At 36.8% G+C, this 15756-nt stretch overlaps 1 protein-coding gene across 4 annotated transcripts; it reads left to right on the top strand.

Moving 5' to 3' along the window:
* Positions 1-287: 287 nt before the first annotated feature.
* LOC131313240 (putative hydrolase C777.06c) lies at positions 288-8275 on the top strand. Of its 4 annotated transcripts, none has more exons than XM_058341450.1 (10): positions 291-611; positions 3484-3619; positions 4232-4359; positions 4884-5031; positions 5121-5226; positions 5995-6053; positions 6823-6858; positions 6947-7056; positions 7499-7560; positions 8036-8275. In XM_058341450.1, exons 1-9 carry the CDS (start codon positions 424-426, stop codon positions 7554-7556), a joined length of 969 nt encoding a protein of 322 aa, XP_058197433.1. In that variant the 5' UTR covers positions 291-423; the 3' UTR covers positions 7557-7560; positions 8036-8275. The 4 variants fall into 4 exon arrangements, with proteins under 4 accessions (XP_058197434.1, XP_058197433.1, XP_058197432.1 ...); XM_058341449.1 differs by having other exon boundaries at positions 292-611; positions 7653-8275; XM_058341452.1 differs by lacking the exons at positions 5121-5226; positions 8036-8275 and adding an exon at positions 7653-8029 and having other exon boundaries at positions 292-611; positions 4884-4984.
* Positions 8276-15756: the final 7481 nt, after the last annotated feature.

Below are 15756 nucleotides of genomic sequence, written 5' to 3' on the forward strand. Positions count from 1 at the left end.
TTATCGCATCGTCATAATAAGGGAAATCTAAGGAATAAAAATTACGATCGAAACTTAATTTTTTTATTAAAAATAAAAATAAGCTAATAAACCAATTTTTTTATTTTTATAAAAAAAATTTGAATTTCGATCATAATTTTTTACTGACGAGATATAATTCTAAAAAATTAATGAAAAATTAATAAATACAAAAAAAAAATTAAATAAAAATAAAAAAAACAAGCCAATTACTTATTTAACTTGAACGGGTCTTACTGTTAGCTCCTTTAAAACTCCAAAAATATACTGACTGTAGTAAAACGAAGAAAGATCAGAACCGTCGTACATATAAACCGTTTGCTTCCCTTCTCTATTCTATTTGCTGTAGCTGTAGAACAGGCCGAGAGAATCCCGCTGCACACCTCTCTCTCTCTCCACCGGACAATGGAGTTCACCGGCAATGTCGGCGAGAACGGCTACGCCGCTGAACCCCGATCGGCTGTGATATTCCTGGGCACCGGTTGTTCGAGCGCTTTACCCAACGCCAGGTGCCTCATCCAGCCATCAGATCCTCCCTGTCAAGTTTGCTTCTCCTCCTTGTCCCTCCCACCCGATCGAAACCCCAACTACAGGTGATTCTTTCAATCTCGTGGTTTTGGTTTTTGGTTTTTGTTCGAGGCATGGACCCGTGAATGTAGGATTTAGAACGCGCTATGAAAGAAAAGAAAGGAAAATAAAAAAAAATCCTCAGGGGTTGTTTGGTTCCTATGTCAGGGAAAGGAAAAGAAAATAGAAAGGAAAAGAAAGGAGAAAGCTCTGGAACACTGAGGAAAATGAAAAGAAAGGAAAAAGTTCTCATTTTCTTTCCATTTTCCCCTTAAAACCAAACAAGAAAAATTTATTTTCCTCATAATTTCTTTTCATTTTCTTTCCACAACCAAACAAGAGAAAAGAATCTATTTTCTTCACATTTTCCCTCTCTTTTATTTTCATTTCCTCTCCACAAGTTCCAAACAGAGCCTAAGGTCCAGTGTTTTTTCTTTGAGGCTTGTTAGGTTAGGTGCACTGAGAAATATGTTTATCAGATTCTTTTTTTTTTGGTCGTAATAGGAACGGCCCTTTATAAGTTCCCCATGTTTTTTTACTTTTACAGTTTGTTTAGTAGCTTATTTTTGGGCTGTTTGACTTTGATGATTCTTTTGGGGGATAAATTTGCTATCTTATAATCGCCAGTCTATTTTAGCTCTGAAACGCAAAAATAAAAAAATTCTGCCCAAACAGCTTGGCTCTTTTAACTCCTCTTTCTCAAGAAGAAAAAATCTCTCCTTAGCTTAGAGTGGTGGTGATGAGTTTTGTCGGTTGGGGTTGTCTTGTGGTATACACAGTATATTGGATAATGTGCAAGATGAGCGTGCTCATTTTTTTTTTTTTGGGTAAGTAATTTCATTTCACCAAAAGCACAGAAACTACAAAAACAATGGGGCCTCCCCCTGAACAACAATACAAGGAACAACAAGACTATGCAAGAGCATTAGCCATTATTGATTCTAAAAGCTCTAGAGTTAAGTAACCAATCATCACAAATTTTCCTATTAAGGCAAGAAAACTTTATAGAATTAAAAGAACAACACTTGGCTCTAATCGCATCAAAAATCGCTGCAGCTAGGCCATCTACATACCTGCTCTTGTTTTGAAATATCCTTATGTTACACTCACCCTACAGGAAGTAAGAAGTTGCTGCCAAAGATAACTTGTATACAGTACTACAAAAACTGTAATAGGGCATTATGGCATACACAATATATTGGATAATGTGCAAGATGAGTGTGCCCATTATGGCATTTAGGGTTGGGAATGTGCAAGATGAGCATGCCCGTTATGGCATTTGATTGGAAAGGATCAGAAGATGACAATTTTGCTTAGACCACAGCAACCATTGTGATTTGTGACGACCTGTAATAGGGCTTTTGCAGTTGGTAGCTGGATCATTATTAGGGGTGTCAAATAGGCGGGTTTTGGCCAAATTGGGTAAGTTATTAGTGGGTTGAGTCTTTAATGGGTTACTGACCCATTTAGACCCAATTAGTTATGAGCCTAATTACCCATACCCAACCCAACCCATTTATTTGAAATCAAACCCGACCCGCCCATTAACCCAATTACATATATATTAAAATTTAAAATGACTAACATACTCATGTACACTAAAATGACCGTATTGCCCCTGTACATTTAAATGACCAAATTACCCTTGTATATTAAAATTACCATTTAAATGACCAAATTACCCTTGTATATTAAAATTACCACAATACTCCTTATGTACTAAAATGACCAAATTACCTTTGTACACTAAAATTATTGAACCAAATGGAGATTCTGCTGAAATTTTAGGGATTTTTGGACAAAAGAATTTAGAGTTTTGGTTTTTTTTTTTTTACTCAATTTCCTCTTCTAAATTGTTGGTGATTATTATATCCAGATTAGCTTTTTTAAACCTTTTGCCAAATCCGTGGGCTATCTCCACCCCCAATCTCTCTTATAACAGTAAGGTACCTTTAACAATCAATATTAAGGATATGTTTGAATTAAAAAGTCAAGTCAAGTGAATTATTTTTTTGTCTTTAAAAAAGTATGATCGAAACTCATAATTTTTTTAATAAAGACAAAAATAAGTCAAAAAGATAATTTTTTTTGTGTTTTTAATTATGAGTTTTGATCAAAATTTTATACTTTTCAATCCAAAATGTTGGTGAATGGTACCCATCCAACATTTCAATCCACCGGTTAGAAAATGAGGTAATGGTGTTAATTTTGGATTCAATAAAGTCACCTCAATTTGCAATTGCCTTTTAATTAGATTTCAGAGATCAATAAATATTTTGGGAAGCTATTTGCGACGGCAGAAGGATGGTGGGAGCCTGGGAGGGGGTGTCGGGCAGCGGTTGGGAAGGGAGAAAGAGAGAGAGAGAGAGAGAGAGAGAGAGAGAGAGAGAGAGAGAGAGAGGCTTGCCTTGTTTTGGGTTCATTAAGTGGGACCCACCTGACTGAGGTGGCCTGCCACTTCAATTCTTGGACATGTTCTTGATGGTTTCGTACTCATGGATCATAGCATTCCTCGTCTATTTTTGTTTGGGTCATGTTTATGATTTATTGGGTCATTTAAGTTGAACCAATTGATGCCCAATTGAGACCCAATTAATAAATGGGTTAGATGGGTTGGACCCATTCTAACCCAACTAATTAATGGGTTGGGTTGGGTCTATTTTCTAGTAGATGGATTTGGGTTCAATTTGCCACCCCTAATCATTATGATGCTCACACAGACCTTTTCTAACAAAGCAGCCCAATCACTTGAAAGAAGCTGGAAGAACCAATCCAACTTTGGCAATCACTTCGCTTGCATTTGGTTGAGTTGTTATGTTTCTTTTATTATTAGTTGAATGATTCAGTTCCCATACTAACAAAATAGAGGTATGGTACTAATGGACTTCAAATGAATAGGTGCAATACATCTCTTCTCATTGATTATTGCCGAAGAGACGGTGAACACCGTTACGTATTGGTAGATGTTGGAAAGACATTCCGGGAACAAGTGCTTCGGTGGTTTACTTTCCATAAGATACCTCGGATCGATTCGGTTAGTTTACTTCTTTTAGTGCTTCTCGTACTGACATGTGTATTTGAAAATTAATGGGCCTTTTCAATTGTGAAACCATTATATAATTACTTTCAAGCAGATATGCCAACAAGTGTTTGCATTTATCATGGTATATGGCATGGCTTCTCCTTGGTTCTTTCTGCATATGCAAGAATGTACGGAAATGATATACTCACTATATCGTGCATATGATGTAAACTTTTGCCTACTGGGGTTGGAGGAAGACAAAGTACAGCCTCTTCAATCATGTCTAATTACCCCCAAAGAAAGTTGTTAAATCAAGTGTTGGCATTTGGCACTTTTGGCGAATGTGTGAACAGGTGTGTTTTGGGGACAGAAGTGTGGAACTTACTCATCTTAAATGCGGAAAACAAGTTTAATATGGAAAGTAGAAGAAGTGAATGGCATTAAGCTGGTGATGTCTGTAGCTTATTTTTATTGTATAGATAGAGGATTGTCTCCCTAGTTGATTCTTATTAGCTTTTTTGTTTGTTGTGTGTGCACAATTGTGCTTGCCCAATATGTATGACTTATCTTTATACTTGTGTTTAAATAGAAAATATGATGAACTAATGCGTATATTTCCTGCAGATTGTTTTGACCCATGAACATGCAGATGCAGTTCTTGGTCTTGATGATATTCGTGCTGTGCAACCACATAGCCCTACAAATGACATTGCTCCCACTCCTATCTACCTCACTCGGGAGGCAATGGATAGGTAACTATTGAACTGCTTTTGGACCGACGTGTACTATTCCCTCACCAAATCTTTTGATGTTTTTCAATCCACACCGGCACAATTCCGAGATTTAACCGTGATACATATTTTAATATTCTCAACAATGGCATCGGGATAATGTCTACTTACCTGCTTGTAGGGACTTGGAATGAAAATATTGCCGTACTGTCCACTTACCTGTTTGTATCATTTAATTGGGGCCAGCACCAATGTTTAAGATCCCCCATATTATTAACTAATGGTTTCATAATCTGTAACATTTTTCTTAAAACTAATATAAAAAGTCGTTTATCTCTATTTTGTTACAATTTAATAAGTTATCGACCAGTTACTGGATAAAACATTGTCGGGGGCTTGCATTACACAGTGATCATAAACTTATTTGGGGGGCTAGAAATGGCATTAACTTATGGCATTATTGGGTTTTTTTTTTTTTCCCCCCCAAATTAACATGCATTCTTTCTAGTTTTCCTGTGACACTTTTGCATGCTTCTATCCAACAGCGTTGACATGAAGTTCCCTTACCTGGTTCAGAAAAAGCTGAAGGAAGGTCAGGAAGTGAGACGGGTGTCACAGCTTGAGTGGAAGATAATCGAGAATGATTGTAAGAAGCCATTTGTTGCATCAGGACTAGAACTTGTTCCTTTGCCTGTTAGTTGCACCAAATCTTACTTTTCTATGATTTTAGATCTTATTCCTTAGATATTTCCTTGTTACATACTGCTTATTTTATGATGTAGGTGATGCATGGTGAAGATTATATTTCTTTGGGTTTTCTTTTTGGTGAAAATTGCAAAGTAGCATATATATCTGATGTTTCTCGAATTCTTCCAACCACCGAGCACCGTGAGTTTTTTTCCCTCTCATTTTGTTGCATGTCTTCCTTTAACATACAAACCAAATTTTGGAAGGAATTACTAGTTGGAAAACTTGGTTGTTCTAATCTTGGGCAACAGACTCCAATATTTCACCTTCCAGGTTCTTCAGTACTATTGCATACTAATGTTATCTCACTGAAACTATTTATCCTTTCTTCACATCGGTGATGTACTTTTCTCCATTCATTGGAAATTTAAGCTTCTAATTGCTCGGTACAACTAGAAGATCATTACATTTTGGTTATAACTTATACCGGCAAGTCTATCATGGTTACTCCTTTTCTCTTTAAGTAACTATTAAGACCTTGCTAGCAAAATGCGGTGAACCAAAGCTGAGTGAATGATACACATACACTTGAAACATACTGAGGAAGTTGAGGAAACTTGAAGGAAAGAGCCATCCCTTGTTTTTTTCTTCCTTTTGTCCCTCTTACTACTACTATTATTATTAAGTTGTAGCAGAGGGTCACTGCATTAAATGGGTGGTAATATCAGTCACTTGCCTTGTCTTTTGTTCTATATGAAGTCCATACATGCTTGATTGCCATACTTGTGGCATTACATAAGTATGTGTAAACTTGCATGTTTCACATCATAAAAGTTGCGAATTTAAGTGAGGTCTTTTTTGGCATTCATGTTGCTTGCAGCTTGCAAGTTAATTATTCTGCATTCTCCCTTTTCTTCTTGTTAGGATAGCATACCAAATTCTGGCTGAAGGATGGTTCTCATTTTGCAGATATTTCAGAAAGCAGTGGTCAACAGCTGGATCTCCTGATCTTGGATACACTGTACAAGGTCAGTCACAAAGCTTAGAAAAAGTTATTTGTTTCTTCCCAATTCTTTTGTGAGGACACTTCTCTGCATTCGTTTATAGTCAGGTGTTGGGGTTACGAAGGAAAAAAAAAAATTCTTTGAAACCCATATAATATTTTCCGTGTATTGTAGTAGACGTATTCAACAATATGATTGACTTGCTATTGAAAAAAGCTTTCACTTTATCATGTAGATACCTATTTGTTACTGAGTTGTATAGGAGAATTGTGGTAGACAACATATGTTCCGGCTCCTGCTTAGCATGGCCTTTTTCTGTTCTTCTCTTTTCAGAACCTGTTTTTCTGTTTCTCTACTGTATGTGTCATCCGTATATATCTAACAGACCTGGGAAGAAACCCCTGGAATCGGTGTTATTACATTTGGTAAGCTACAAGAGAGACTCTCGATTATTTACACAACTGAAAGTGAAAGAAGCCTCATTTGACTATTCGGAGTTGCCTACGTGGTTCCTTTGAATGCTGTCTCTTCATTGTGCGTCATCTAATACTTTTGTCAACTCATGCACCTATATAGTGGTTGTACCCATGCTGATTCTTTATCTTTGTCGTCAGTTCTGGTCTATAATCATTTCAGTTCTAGACACCCTTTCTTTGAGGTTTTTGTTCCAGGTTCCACTATTTATTTGTGCCGATGGAAACTTGTTTATTCCTTTTCCATTGATTGCATGTCTTTTTCTTTTTGCCCGATGTTCTTAATTCTGCTTTTTTGTTTCTTCTTCCAAATTCTACAGAAGGGGTTACATAACACTCATTTTTGCTTCCCCCAGGTTTGTGTTGATTCTAGCAATGTTGAAATTTTGTATCTTTACATGAACTTATGTTTTGTAGATCGCTCATGTTTGTATTGGCTTTCAGACTCTTGATGCTGTGAAGAGGTTACGCCCAAAGCGAGCATTGTTAATTGGGATGACCCATGAGTTTGATCATCACAAGGACAATGAATTTCTTAGGGAATGGTCTACAAGGTACTACAACTTGCATTTTGTTTATCATCTAATTCTCCATGCAGAATGTGTGAAATCATTCTTTATTAAATTTTACTTGTTTAACAAGTTGTATGGGTGAGGGCATTTGTGATAGCTTTTGGGGGAGTGATTTTATGTTCTTACACCTTGTAAGCTGTGCCAATGTGTTGGTCTAAATGGCTTCTGCTTTCAGGTCAAAAACAGCTTTTGAACTTCTTAAAGCTTTTCTTTTGTCTTTTTGGATTCTGATTTTTAGAATCAGCTTTTGTAAAATCTAGTTTTTTGGCAATTGGTTACTCTCTGATTGAAAGGCCAATTGGGAATGAGGGCCAATTGGGAATGAGGGACTGGTATTTCATGTCCTGTTATTTGGAAATTCTTACAGCTTTGTTTAATGTAGAGAACTGACTTCCTTGCTTTTGCGTTGTTTGACATAATATAGAGAGGGGATCCCTGTTCAGCTTGCACATGATGGATTGAGAATCCCGGTAGACCTTTAATGAGGTAAGGTGCCCTAGATATTCGGTGTTATGTGCTCTAGATGTACTATGAAACTATTTTTGTTTTGGGTTTTTCATAAGATGATTACATTACAGGTACAATGATCCCATTTGCTGCAAGTGATTTGCCGAGAAATGATGAGAGAAAGAAAGAACTTATGTTTGCATTGCAAAATGGTTGTGAGACTGGAAGAACAATTGCGAGAACTGGAGAAAGATTACTCTCTGAAACAGCAATATAGAGAAAGATCTCTTATTTAAGTAGTTTCTTTCTCACAAAAAAATGACGAGATTTTGTGTCAAAATGGATTCCTTGTGTACGTTTAAAAGTGCTGCGATTGCCCATCAAAAATTCAAATGAAGATAGAAAGATGACCTGTTATATTGGTTGCTTTTTTGTTTTATGGCAAAATGAAAATAACTGGAACAATGACAACGGTAGTGATTGTTTTGTAACATCTTCGTTCTTGTCTCTGCAGGTAACATACAGCCATGAATGGGGTTAGAGTTCACTGTTTCTTCTCCCAACTGATTTGAAGAAATAAGAACAGGATATTGTTGTTGTCTAATAAAAAACAAGAGGCCGAGATTTTCGTATCTCTAGATTGCTTGGTATTATCTTTGTACTTGTGATAATACTACCATTTATTATTGTAAGTTAACATTTTACTAATTGTTTCATTCTGACGTATATATAGTCAAATTCACATATAATCCTACAAGTCTGACCAGTCAAATAGGTGTAGTCTGGATTTGAGCACACTATCAATTCAAGTGTTTGTTGTATGTCTAGTTTAAGTTCTCTGGAGAATATCTGTCGAGTATGAAATTCCAAAAAAAAACAAGAGATTTGGATTTTGCTGTAATCAGCCCAATAAGCGTTCAAATAAACCAAAAAAGTGATATGATCTGTTATGGTTCAGAACGGTCAGTGTACTTTTGTAGTTATTTTTTTGTCATTTCAAACTTTTACCTCAGGAAGACAATTTTACCCTCTTGTTTTTTTTTTTTTGGCTGATTTAAACGATGGGCCCACCAGCTGATGTGGCATGCTATATCAGAGTCATGGGTTGGAGCATGGGTCGAGTTCCTGGTCTGTAGACTTATTGACCTTTTAAATAGAAAACATGAGCTAGTTTGGGATTAGTCGCTCAGACAAAGGGAGAGAGAGTCACCGTTAATAGTTGACCTAAATTTTTTAGAAAATAAGGGAGTGTTCCACTTTTGGAAAAAAATACTTTTTGAAAAAAAAAGGTAATTTCAAGCTCAAAAATCATGTGTTTATGAAAATAATTTTTCTACCAATATGGACCTTGTTTGATAGATTTCATTAAGATCTTTCAAACGGTGCAAAAAAAATTGAAAAAAGATTTTTCATTTTCATTATATTTGAGTTTGAAATTACCTTCTTTTTCAAAAAAGTACTTTTTTACAAAACCGGAACACCCCTAAGTGGGTTCTCTCCTTATTTGAATTTTTTTTCGCATTTGTTAGTTTTAAGCCAAAACTTTTGTGGATTATTGATTCATCTCGACGAAAAAAATCGATAAAGTAAAAAAAATTACTTTTACCCAAGTATTTTGAGGAATAACCATTTTTTAGAAGAAAAAAAAAAGTAAAATAAGTTGACTGAGTTCTCCTAAACTTTTAAGAAAATTAACTGGTTTTGTCCTCCTTTAAATTTTTTTCGCATTTGTTAGTTTTTTTCGCTAAACTTTATTGGATTACTGATCCTTCTCGACGAGAGGAATCATAAAAGTTTTTTTTTTACTTTTATCCAAATATTTTGAGAAATAATCACTATTTAGCACACAAAAAAAAGTCAACTTATTTCACTTTTGTTTTGCCAAAAAGTAGGAGTAGTTATTTTTCAAAATTTTTAGGTAAAAGTAAATTTTTTTACTCTTCTGATTTCTCTCATCGAAACAAATCAATAATCTATAAAAATTTGATACAAAACTAACAAATGCAAAGAAAATTTAAATAAAGACAAATCAATATTTTCTTAAAAATTTGAACTCACCCAAGTGGCTATTTAAAAAAACGTTGCGTGTGCTATTCACAGGTTGAGTTTATAGTACAGTAGGGGCTCGATTGGATGGTATATGAGCCAAAACATCCATATTAGGGAGGCGGGGGGTTGCTGTCCCCTTGGGGATAGCAGAGTGCTGCTGGGCCCAATTTCTGGGCCCACTCCGGTCTCGCTCTGATAATCGGAATCGTTTACTTTGTAGAACTCGTCGAGTAGAACAACCATGCAAAAAATCAGCTTAATTGGATATCGTTAAGTGCCTGATCGGAACCTTTTTATCTTGAAAAGAATGGATCTGAAACACTGGATCAAATCCACTGTAACCCATGGACCGAGAGTTATATGGGCTATGATCAGGCACTTAACGATATCCAATTAAGCTGATTTTTTGGATAGTTGTTCTACTCGACGAGCTCTACAAAGTGAACGATTCCGATCATCGGAGCGAGACCGAAGTGGATCCAAAATCAGGCACAGCAGCACGCTGCTGTCCCCTTGGGGACAGCAATCCCCCCGCTTCCCCGTATTAGTGCTTGACTGCACCGTTTGGATAGATTCCACACTCCTGTATAACTTAATCCCCCTTCTTCTCTATCCCCAGGTCAGGGCCATAATCTATTGTTACCCCCCAGGTAGCAATAGCTAATTCGGCCTTATACACCTATTTTATGACCTTTCTACCTCCCTCATTCCCCCTCCAACCCCCCGACTCCATCTCTCGCACAGAAAAAACCAAGCAAAACTAACCCATCTCTGACGCCGGAAAACAAAAATCAATCATGGCCGAAGTTGTAATTTACCAAAACTTTGTAATATACAGCACCAGACAAGATCAATTTACACCACCACACCGTCGCCATCGTTGATTACAAAGAGAGGGGGGGAACGATGGGCTGTCAAAAATTCCAAACCTATTGCCACTAGATTGGTAGATATGACCATCCACCGTCTTCAAAATCCAACCGTCGTCAGATGCAAGACTGAACCTCCTAGTCGTTGTCCATGGGAGAAGGTGGGTGGATCGGGGAGAGAGAGAGAGAGAGAGAGAGAGAGAGAGAGAGAGAGAGAGAGAGAGAGAGAGAGAGAGAGAGAGAGAGAGAGAGAGAGTTTTTTTTAGAAAAATCCTATCGTCCACACCCATTTGATTTGTTTAGTAAAATGAGTTTTGATCATGTGGTTCACATAAACTAAAAAAATCCTTTGTCTATCTCTTTTCTTTTGTATATAGAAACGCTATTAGCAAAGAAGGAAACAAAGAATGGTATGGAAAGAATAGTGGTCCCACTCCACCCCCCGTCCCGATTTTTGAACTTTCAAGAATTCAAATTTGCCCTTACTTCAACCACACCTATTTTGACAATAGTCAAAAAAATTCGGAAAGTTCAAAACCAGATCTCACTCAGCCAGAATCAAACCAGATCTTCTCACTTCACACACTCTTCTCTCAACGGCCACCCCAAACCCATTCCCACCACCTCCGACGCGCCACCACAACCATCTCATCTCTTCTGTCTCCTCCATCTCACACGCTCTCCTCTCTACGTAGCACCACCAACGGCCACCCCAAACCCGCCCGCACCACCACCATCTCAAGTGAATCCAGTGTTTTTTGTGGATTCTATAAGGACCAGGCTAAGCAATCCTCTTAGGGTATGTTTCTGTTGGAGTGGTTCTGTTTGCTCACATTGTTAGGGACTTTGATCCTCATGATCCCATTGGTGCCGTGTTTGTATCAGATGATAGAGCTAAGTGAACAGAGATAAAAATATAGTAGATATGATGACATTTTTTTACTGCAATTGAATTGGTGTGTGGTCACCATTTACTGTGAAACACTAACAGAAAAGGGATTCGAAGTGGAGGAAACCGTGTGAGTCTTTTTCGTTGCAATTAAACTGGAGTGTTCTTCATAATTTTGCTCTTAGCTTAATTGCACTCAAATCTTCTATAAGTAAGGAGTAATAAGTACTGGTCTCAGGTAGGATCTAGGTAGTTGGGACCCATAAAATTTAGGAAGGTAACCCATTTCATGAAACTGGACCATACCAACAATTGATTGAGGGCTTTGGTTCTGTGGTTCCAGTTAGAGTTATTTGTTGTTCTTCTCAGATTGTTCCAAACAGTCAAATTGTTTCATCTTAGCACTATGAAGCAATTTTATAGTTGCACTTTACAGACAGAATTCAAAGAGTGACTTTTGTATCAAATTAGAACCAAATTTATACCAGGAAACATTTCCTAATCTGCAATCTGTAGACATTAGCCTAATCTCTTTTTGGCTGTAGTTGAGTTAGTACTTATTCAGGTGATTATAGTCACCTTCTAAGCTTCTTTTTTGTGAAATTACTGCTTTCTTATTCTAATTACTATAATGTGCAGGTCGAATGCCAAATTGCTTTGCAAATTAGGCCATATGGAAGAGGACGGTTGAGCAATCGACATGATATATTTGCTTACATCCCAGGCAAAGGTCATAATTTGCAGAAGCATTCTTATAGGCTAGACGGCTCTATTCTCTCGCACTTCGATCAATTCCACGACTTTCCATCCTTCTTGTGAGAGTTTTAACTAATTCTAATCCCCGGTCCTAATTTTTATAGTAATACTAAACTAATTACGGCAACTATTAAACTAATTGTTCTAATCCCTAGTAATATTAAATGGGTTGATAACATTTAGTATGCTGCAAACTAGTGAACTAATCAGGGCAACTCATACTCAACTAATTGAACCACCGTAGAGTCCTAATATTTAATCCCCAGTTCTAATCCGTAGTCCTAATTTTTGAATCCCCAGTTTTAATGTCTTAATTTTTTAATTCGTAATTTTAATCCCTTTCATTTTTTTAATCCCTAGTTTTAATGTAGACTTCCATAGTGATGTCAACACTGCAAAAAGGAAGACGTGATGCCGACACTGCAAAAAAGGAGAGAGAGAGAGAGAGAGAGAGAGAGAGAGAGAGAGTGTGTGTGTGTGGTGGATGGGCCGCTGTCTGTGGGGGCTCTGGTGGTGGTTGCTGCTGTCCGGTGGTGATCGATCGATGATGGTGGTTTGGTGGTGGTGGCTACACTGATTAGCAGAAAGAAGAATGGGAGGATGGAGGAGAGAGGAGTTTTTTGGTTTAAAATACGACCCAAAATCAATTTTCAGATTTTTCTTTCCGGCTTTTTTTCCATCGTAGGAGGGAAGTAGTGGGGCCCTTTTTTTTCCTGTTCAACTTTATGTCATTCTTTGTTGTCTTCTTGGTTTGTTTCTATACTAATACTCCCTCCGTCCCTTTTTTTGTGTCCAGTATTTCATTTTGAATTGTCCCTTAATAAGTGTCCATTTTGTAAAGTTATGGGGTAAAAGTTGATCTATTGTCTATTTTGTCCCTAAAAGTAGATTTTATTTTGAAAAGTTAGTGAGTAAAAGTGTAATGATGATGGGTAAGTAAGGAAAGTGGAGGAAAAAGTTGATGTGAAAGGTGTAATGATGATGTCTTTTTAATAAGTTGGAGTTACGAAGCAGGACACTTAAAAAGGGACGGAGGGAGTAGCATTTTTGTTTTGCATATACTATTGTGTTGTGTACAAAACTAAATATTCAACAAAGAAAATGGACATTATATCAATAAACCCATGCAAAAAAATTGGATATTAATAATTGACAAATAAAATAACCTATAACAAAAATTAATCCAACTTAACATTCATACATTTCATATTAAACAAAACACAAATTGAATTAAAAATATTTTTTATAAATATAAAATTAAATATTTTATTTGTAAACTAAATTATTATTCCTTAAATTACAAAAAGGTCGTTAATTTTATTGATTTTTTTATTATATAATGAATAATCTAATTTCATACTGCATAAGGGCAAATGAGTCATTTGACAGCTTTTACATCATATCCCCTTCCTTATACTCCCAATTTATCATTTATCCAAATCAAGTATTATTTTATCCCTCCTCCATAAATGTCACATTAATGTGGATTATCCATTCTTAATTAATATCATTCATTATCTTATCTCCTTCATAAATAATACACCCAAAACTCATACGGCATCTAATCGAGCCCTAGTAGTACAGCACTGTACAAGGGATTTGAAGCCAATTTGTTTATGACTTGTTTGGATGGAGGATTTGTTTTGGGTAGATATAGAATGAGAGTAAATTTGAAGATGGATATGTAATGAGGGGTGATATGTTAAGAAATGTGGCCCCACCTATTAAGAATTGTGAATTTGTTATGAGATGTTTGGATGATTTTTTGAGAAGAAGGATATGGAAGATGGATATGATGAGATTAGATGTCAAATGACAAAATTGCTCCCACTTTAATTTTTGTAATGCTCAAAATTGGTTTATTTCAAATTTATTAGAATAAATGATACACTTTAGGATTAGATAATTTCATTTTAAAATACAAAGTGAAAACATGTTTTTTATTATAAAAATAGTACACTAAATTTAAAAAAAAAAAAAAAGCTAATTGGAAAGTGAAAAAATACACACATAGATGCGATATAGGAGAACCACTTCATCGAGTCCTCTCTTATACATACATAGGTCTCTCTCTCTCTCTCTCTCTCTCTCAGATCTCTTCGCCGCCGACCAACTCAAGTCTCACAAATCCACTTCACTCCCTATTTCCAAAAACTCCACCCACAGATCCTCTACAATCTCCTCGTCATCTCCATCCGCCGCCGATCATCTTCTCAAGGTTGCCATTGCTAAAGATCAAGGTTGCTGGGTTCGACCTCCTCTCTCTGTCTCTCTCTCTCTTCTTCTTCTTCTTCTTCTTCGCTGTCATAGTAAAAAACTGTATGGGGGTGAGGGTGGATTTGGAGGGGTAAAAGAGTCCCAAATCCCCCGGATTTGCAAACGATAGGGGTAAAACTCTACTTGGCAAACCCACCCAAAACGCTGTTGGAGGTGGATTTGTAGTCCCAACAGTGTTTTAATCCACCCTCCTAAAAATGAAACCAAAGATCGGATATGAGTGGTACCAGGAGATGAAATTTGGGCGGCCTCCAAATCCAGCATCCAAACAGGGCCTTATAGTGGGTGCACGTAGATAAAATCAAAAGAGTTAGGGGTTAATTTGGTCATTTGCTGCTAAAAACATTCAATCAACTCAGAGTAAATTTACAGTGCATAGAAATATGTAAAGGGACGCCAGGATAACAATAGCACGTGGAGGGAATTTTTAACGCGTGTTGACATGCACTATCGTCAGCCCCGTGAGTTGATTGTAGAAAAAGCCTTCTTTTCTTCTAAGAGCATTGCCAATAACTTCAATGGCATTCTAAGCAAATTTGGTTTGAAAAAAGTGCAAATTTGCTCTTTGTCTAGCCACCAAATGGATGCACCACCCAACAGATTATGTATTCAGGCTCTCCAATAATCCCAAAACTATTTTTTTTCCTTAAGAGAAAACACAATATATACAGTTATACATAGGTATATATACATACACTTGTTTTTCAACCCAGAAGAATTCAGTCGATTCAACACAGGTATATACATATACATACACATCCAAAAAATCGAAACACCAACTCTGATTCAACGCCAGCGTCGAAATCGATTCAACCCAAAACAAATCGAAACCCAAAAAATTGCCGTCGTCGAAATCGATTCTACAAAAATATAACCCAGGAGAAATTACCGTCCTCAGCCGTCGTCGACTTCTTCACTCGTATTGGTGCCGTCGTCAACTTCTTCGCTCATATTTGGTTGGACGTACACAACACCACTAGAGAGAGAGACAAAGTGAGCTCCCTGTACCTCGGCTGTGGTGGCTAGGTACTATAGCATATGGGGCTTTGACGAGGAGGGAGGCGAGGCTGTTGGGCAAGGGTTTTGGGCGCTGCCTCATCGGAAGTGGCGAGAGAGGGGGAAGAGACTAGGCTATTGGAGATGCTCTAATTGTTGCATTCAGGCACCGTAAAATTCTGTGCACCTATAACCAAATTCACATCTAATTCCTCAATTATTGATATTTACTTCCTTCGTCCAGATTTAATAGTCTCTAGTTCAATCATAACCGGATAAAAAATAAATTATATCTTTAAAGTAGTAATGAATTTTATAGATCTTATTTTATATATTTCAATTAGTTCTATACGACAATGTTCTCAAAATTACATAAAACATTATGAATTATAAGATATA

Source organism: Rhododendron vialii, chromosome 13a (genome assembly GCF_030253575.1).
Source record: "Rhododendron vialii isolate Sample 1 chromosome 13a, ASM3025357v1".
Taxonomy (NCBI): domain Eukaryota; kingdom Viridiplantae; phylum Streptophyta; class Magnoliopsida; order Ericales; family Ericaceae; genus Rhododendron; species Rhododendron vialii.

Excerpts from the sequence above, each read along its gene's own strand:
- LOC131313240 (XM_058341450.1), top strand. The coding sequence starts at position 424 with ATGGAGTTCACCGGCAATGTCGGCGAGAACGGCTACGCCGCTGAACCC. Across the intron at positions 5,032-5,120 it reads TAGAACTTGTTCCTTTGCCT|GTGATGCATGGTGAAGATTA; the intron begins GTTAGTTGCACC and ends TTTATGATGTAG. Across the intron at positions 7,057-7,498 it reads CTTAGGGAATGGTCTACAAG|AGAGGGGATCCCTGTTCAGC; the intron begins GTACTACAACTT and ends GACATAATATAG.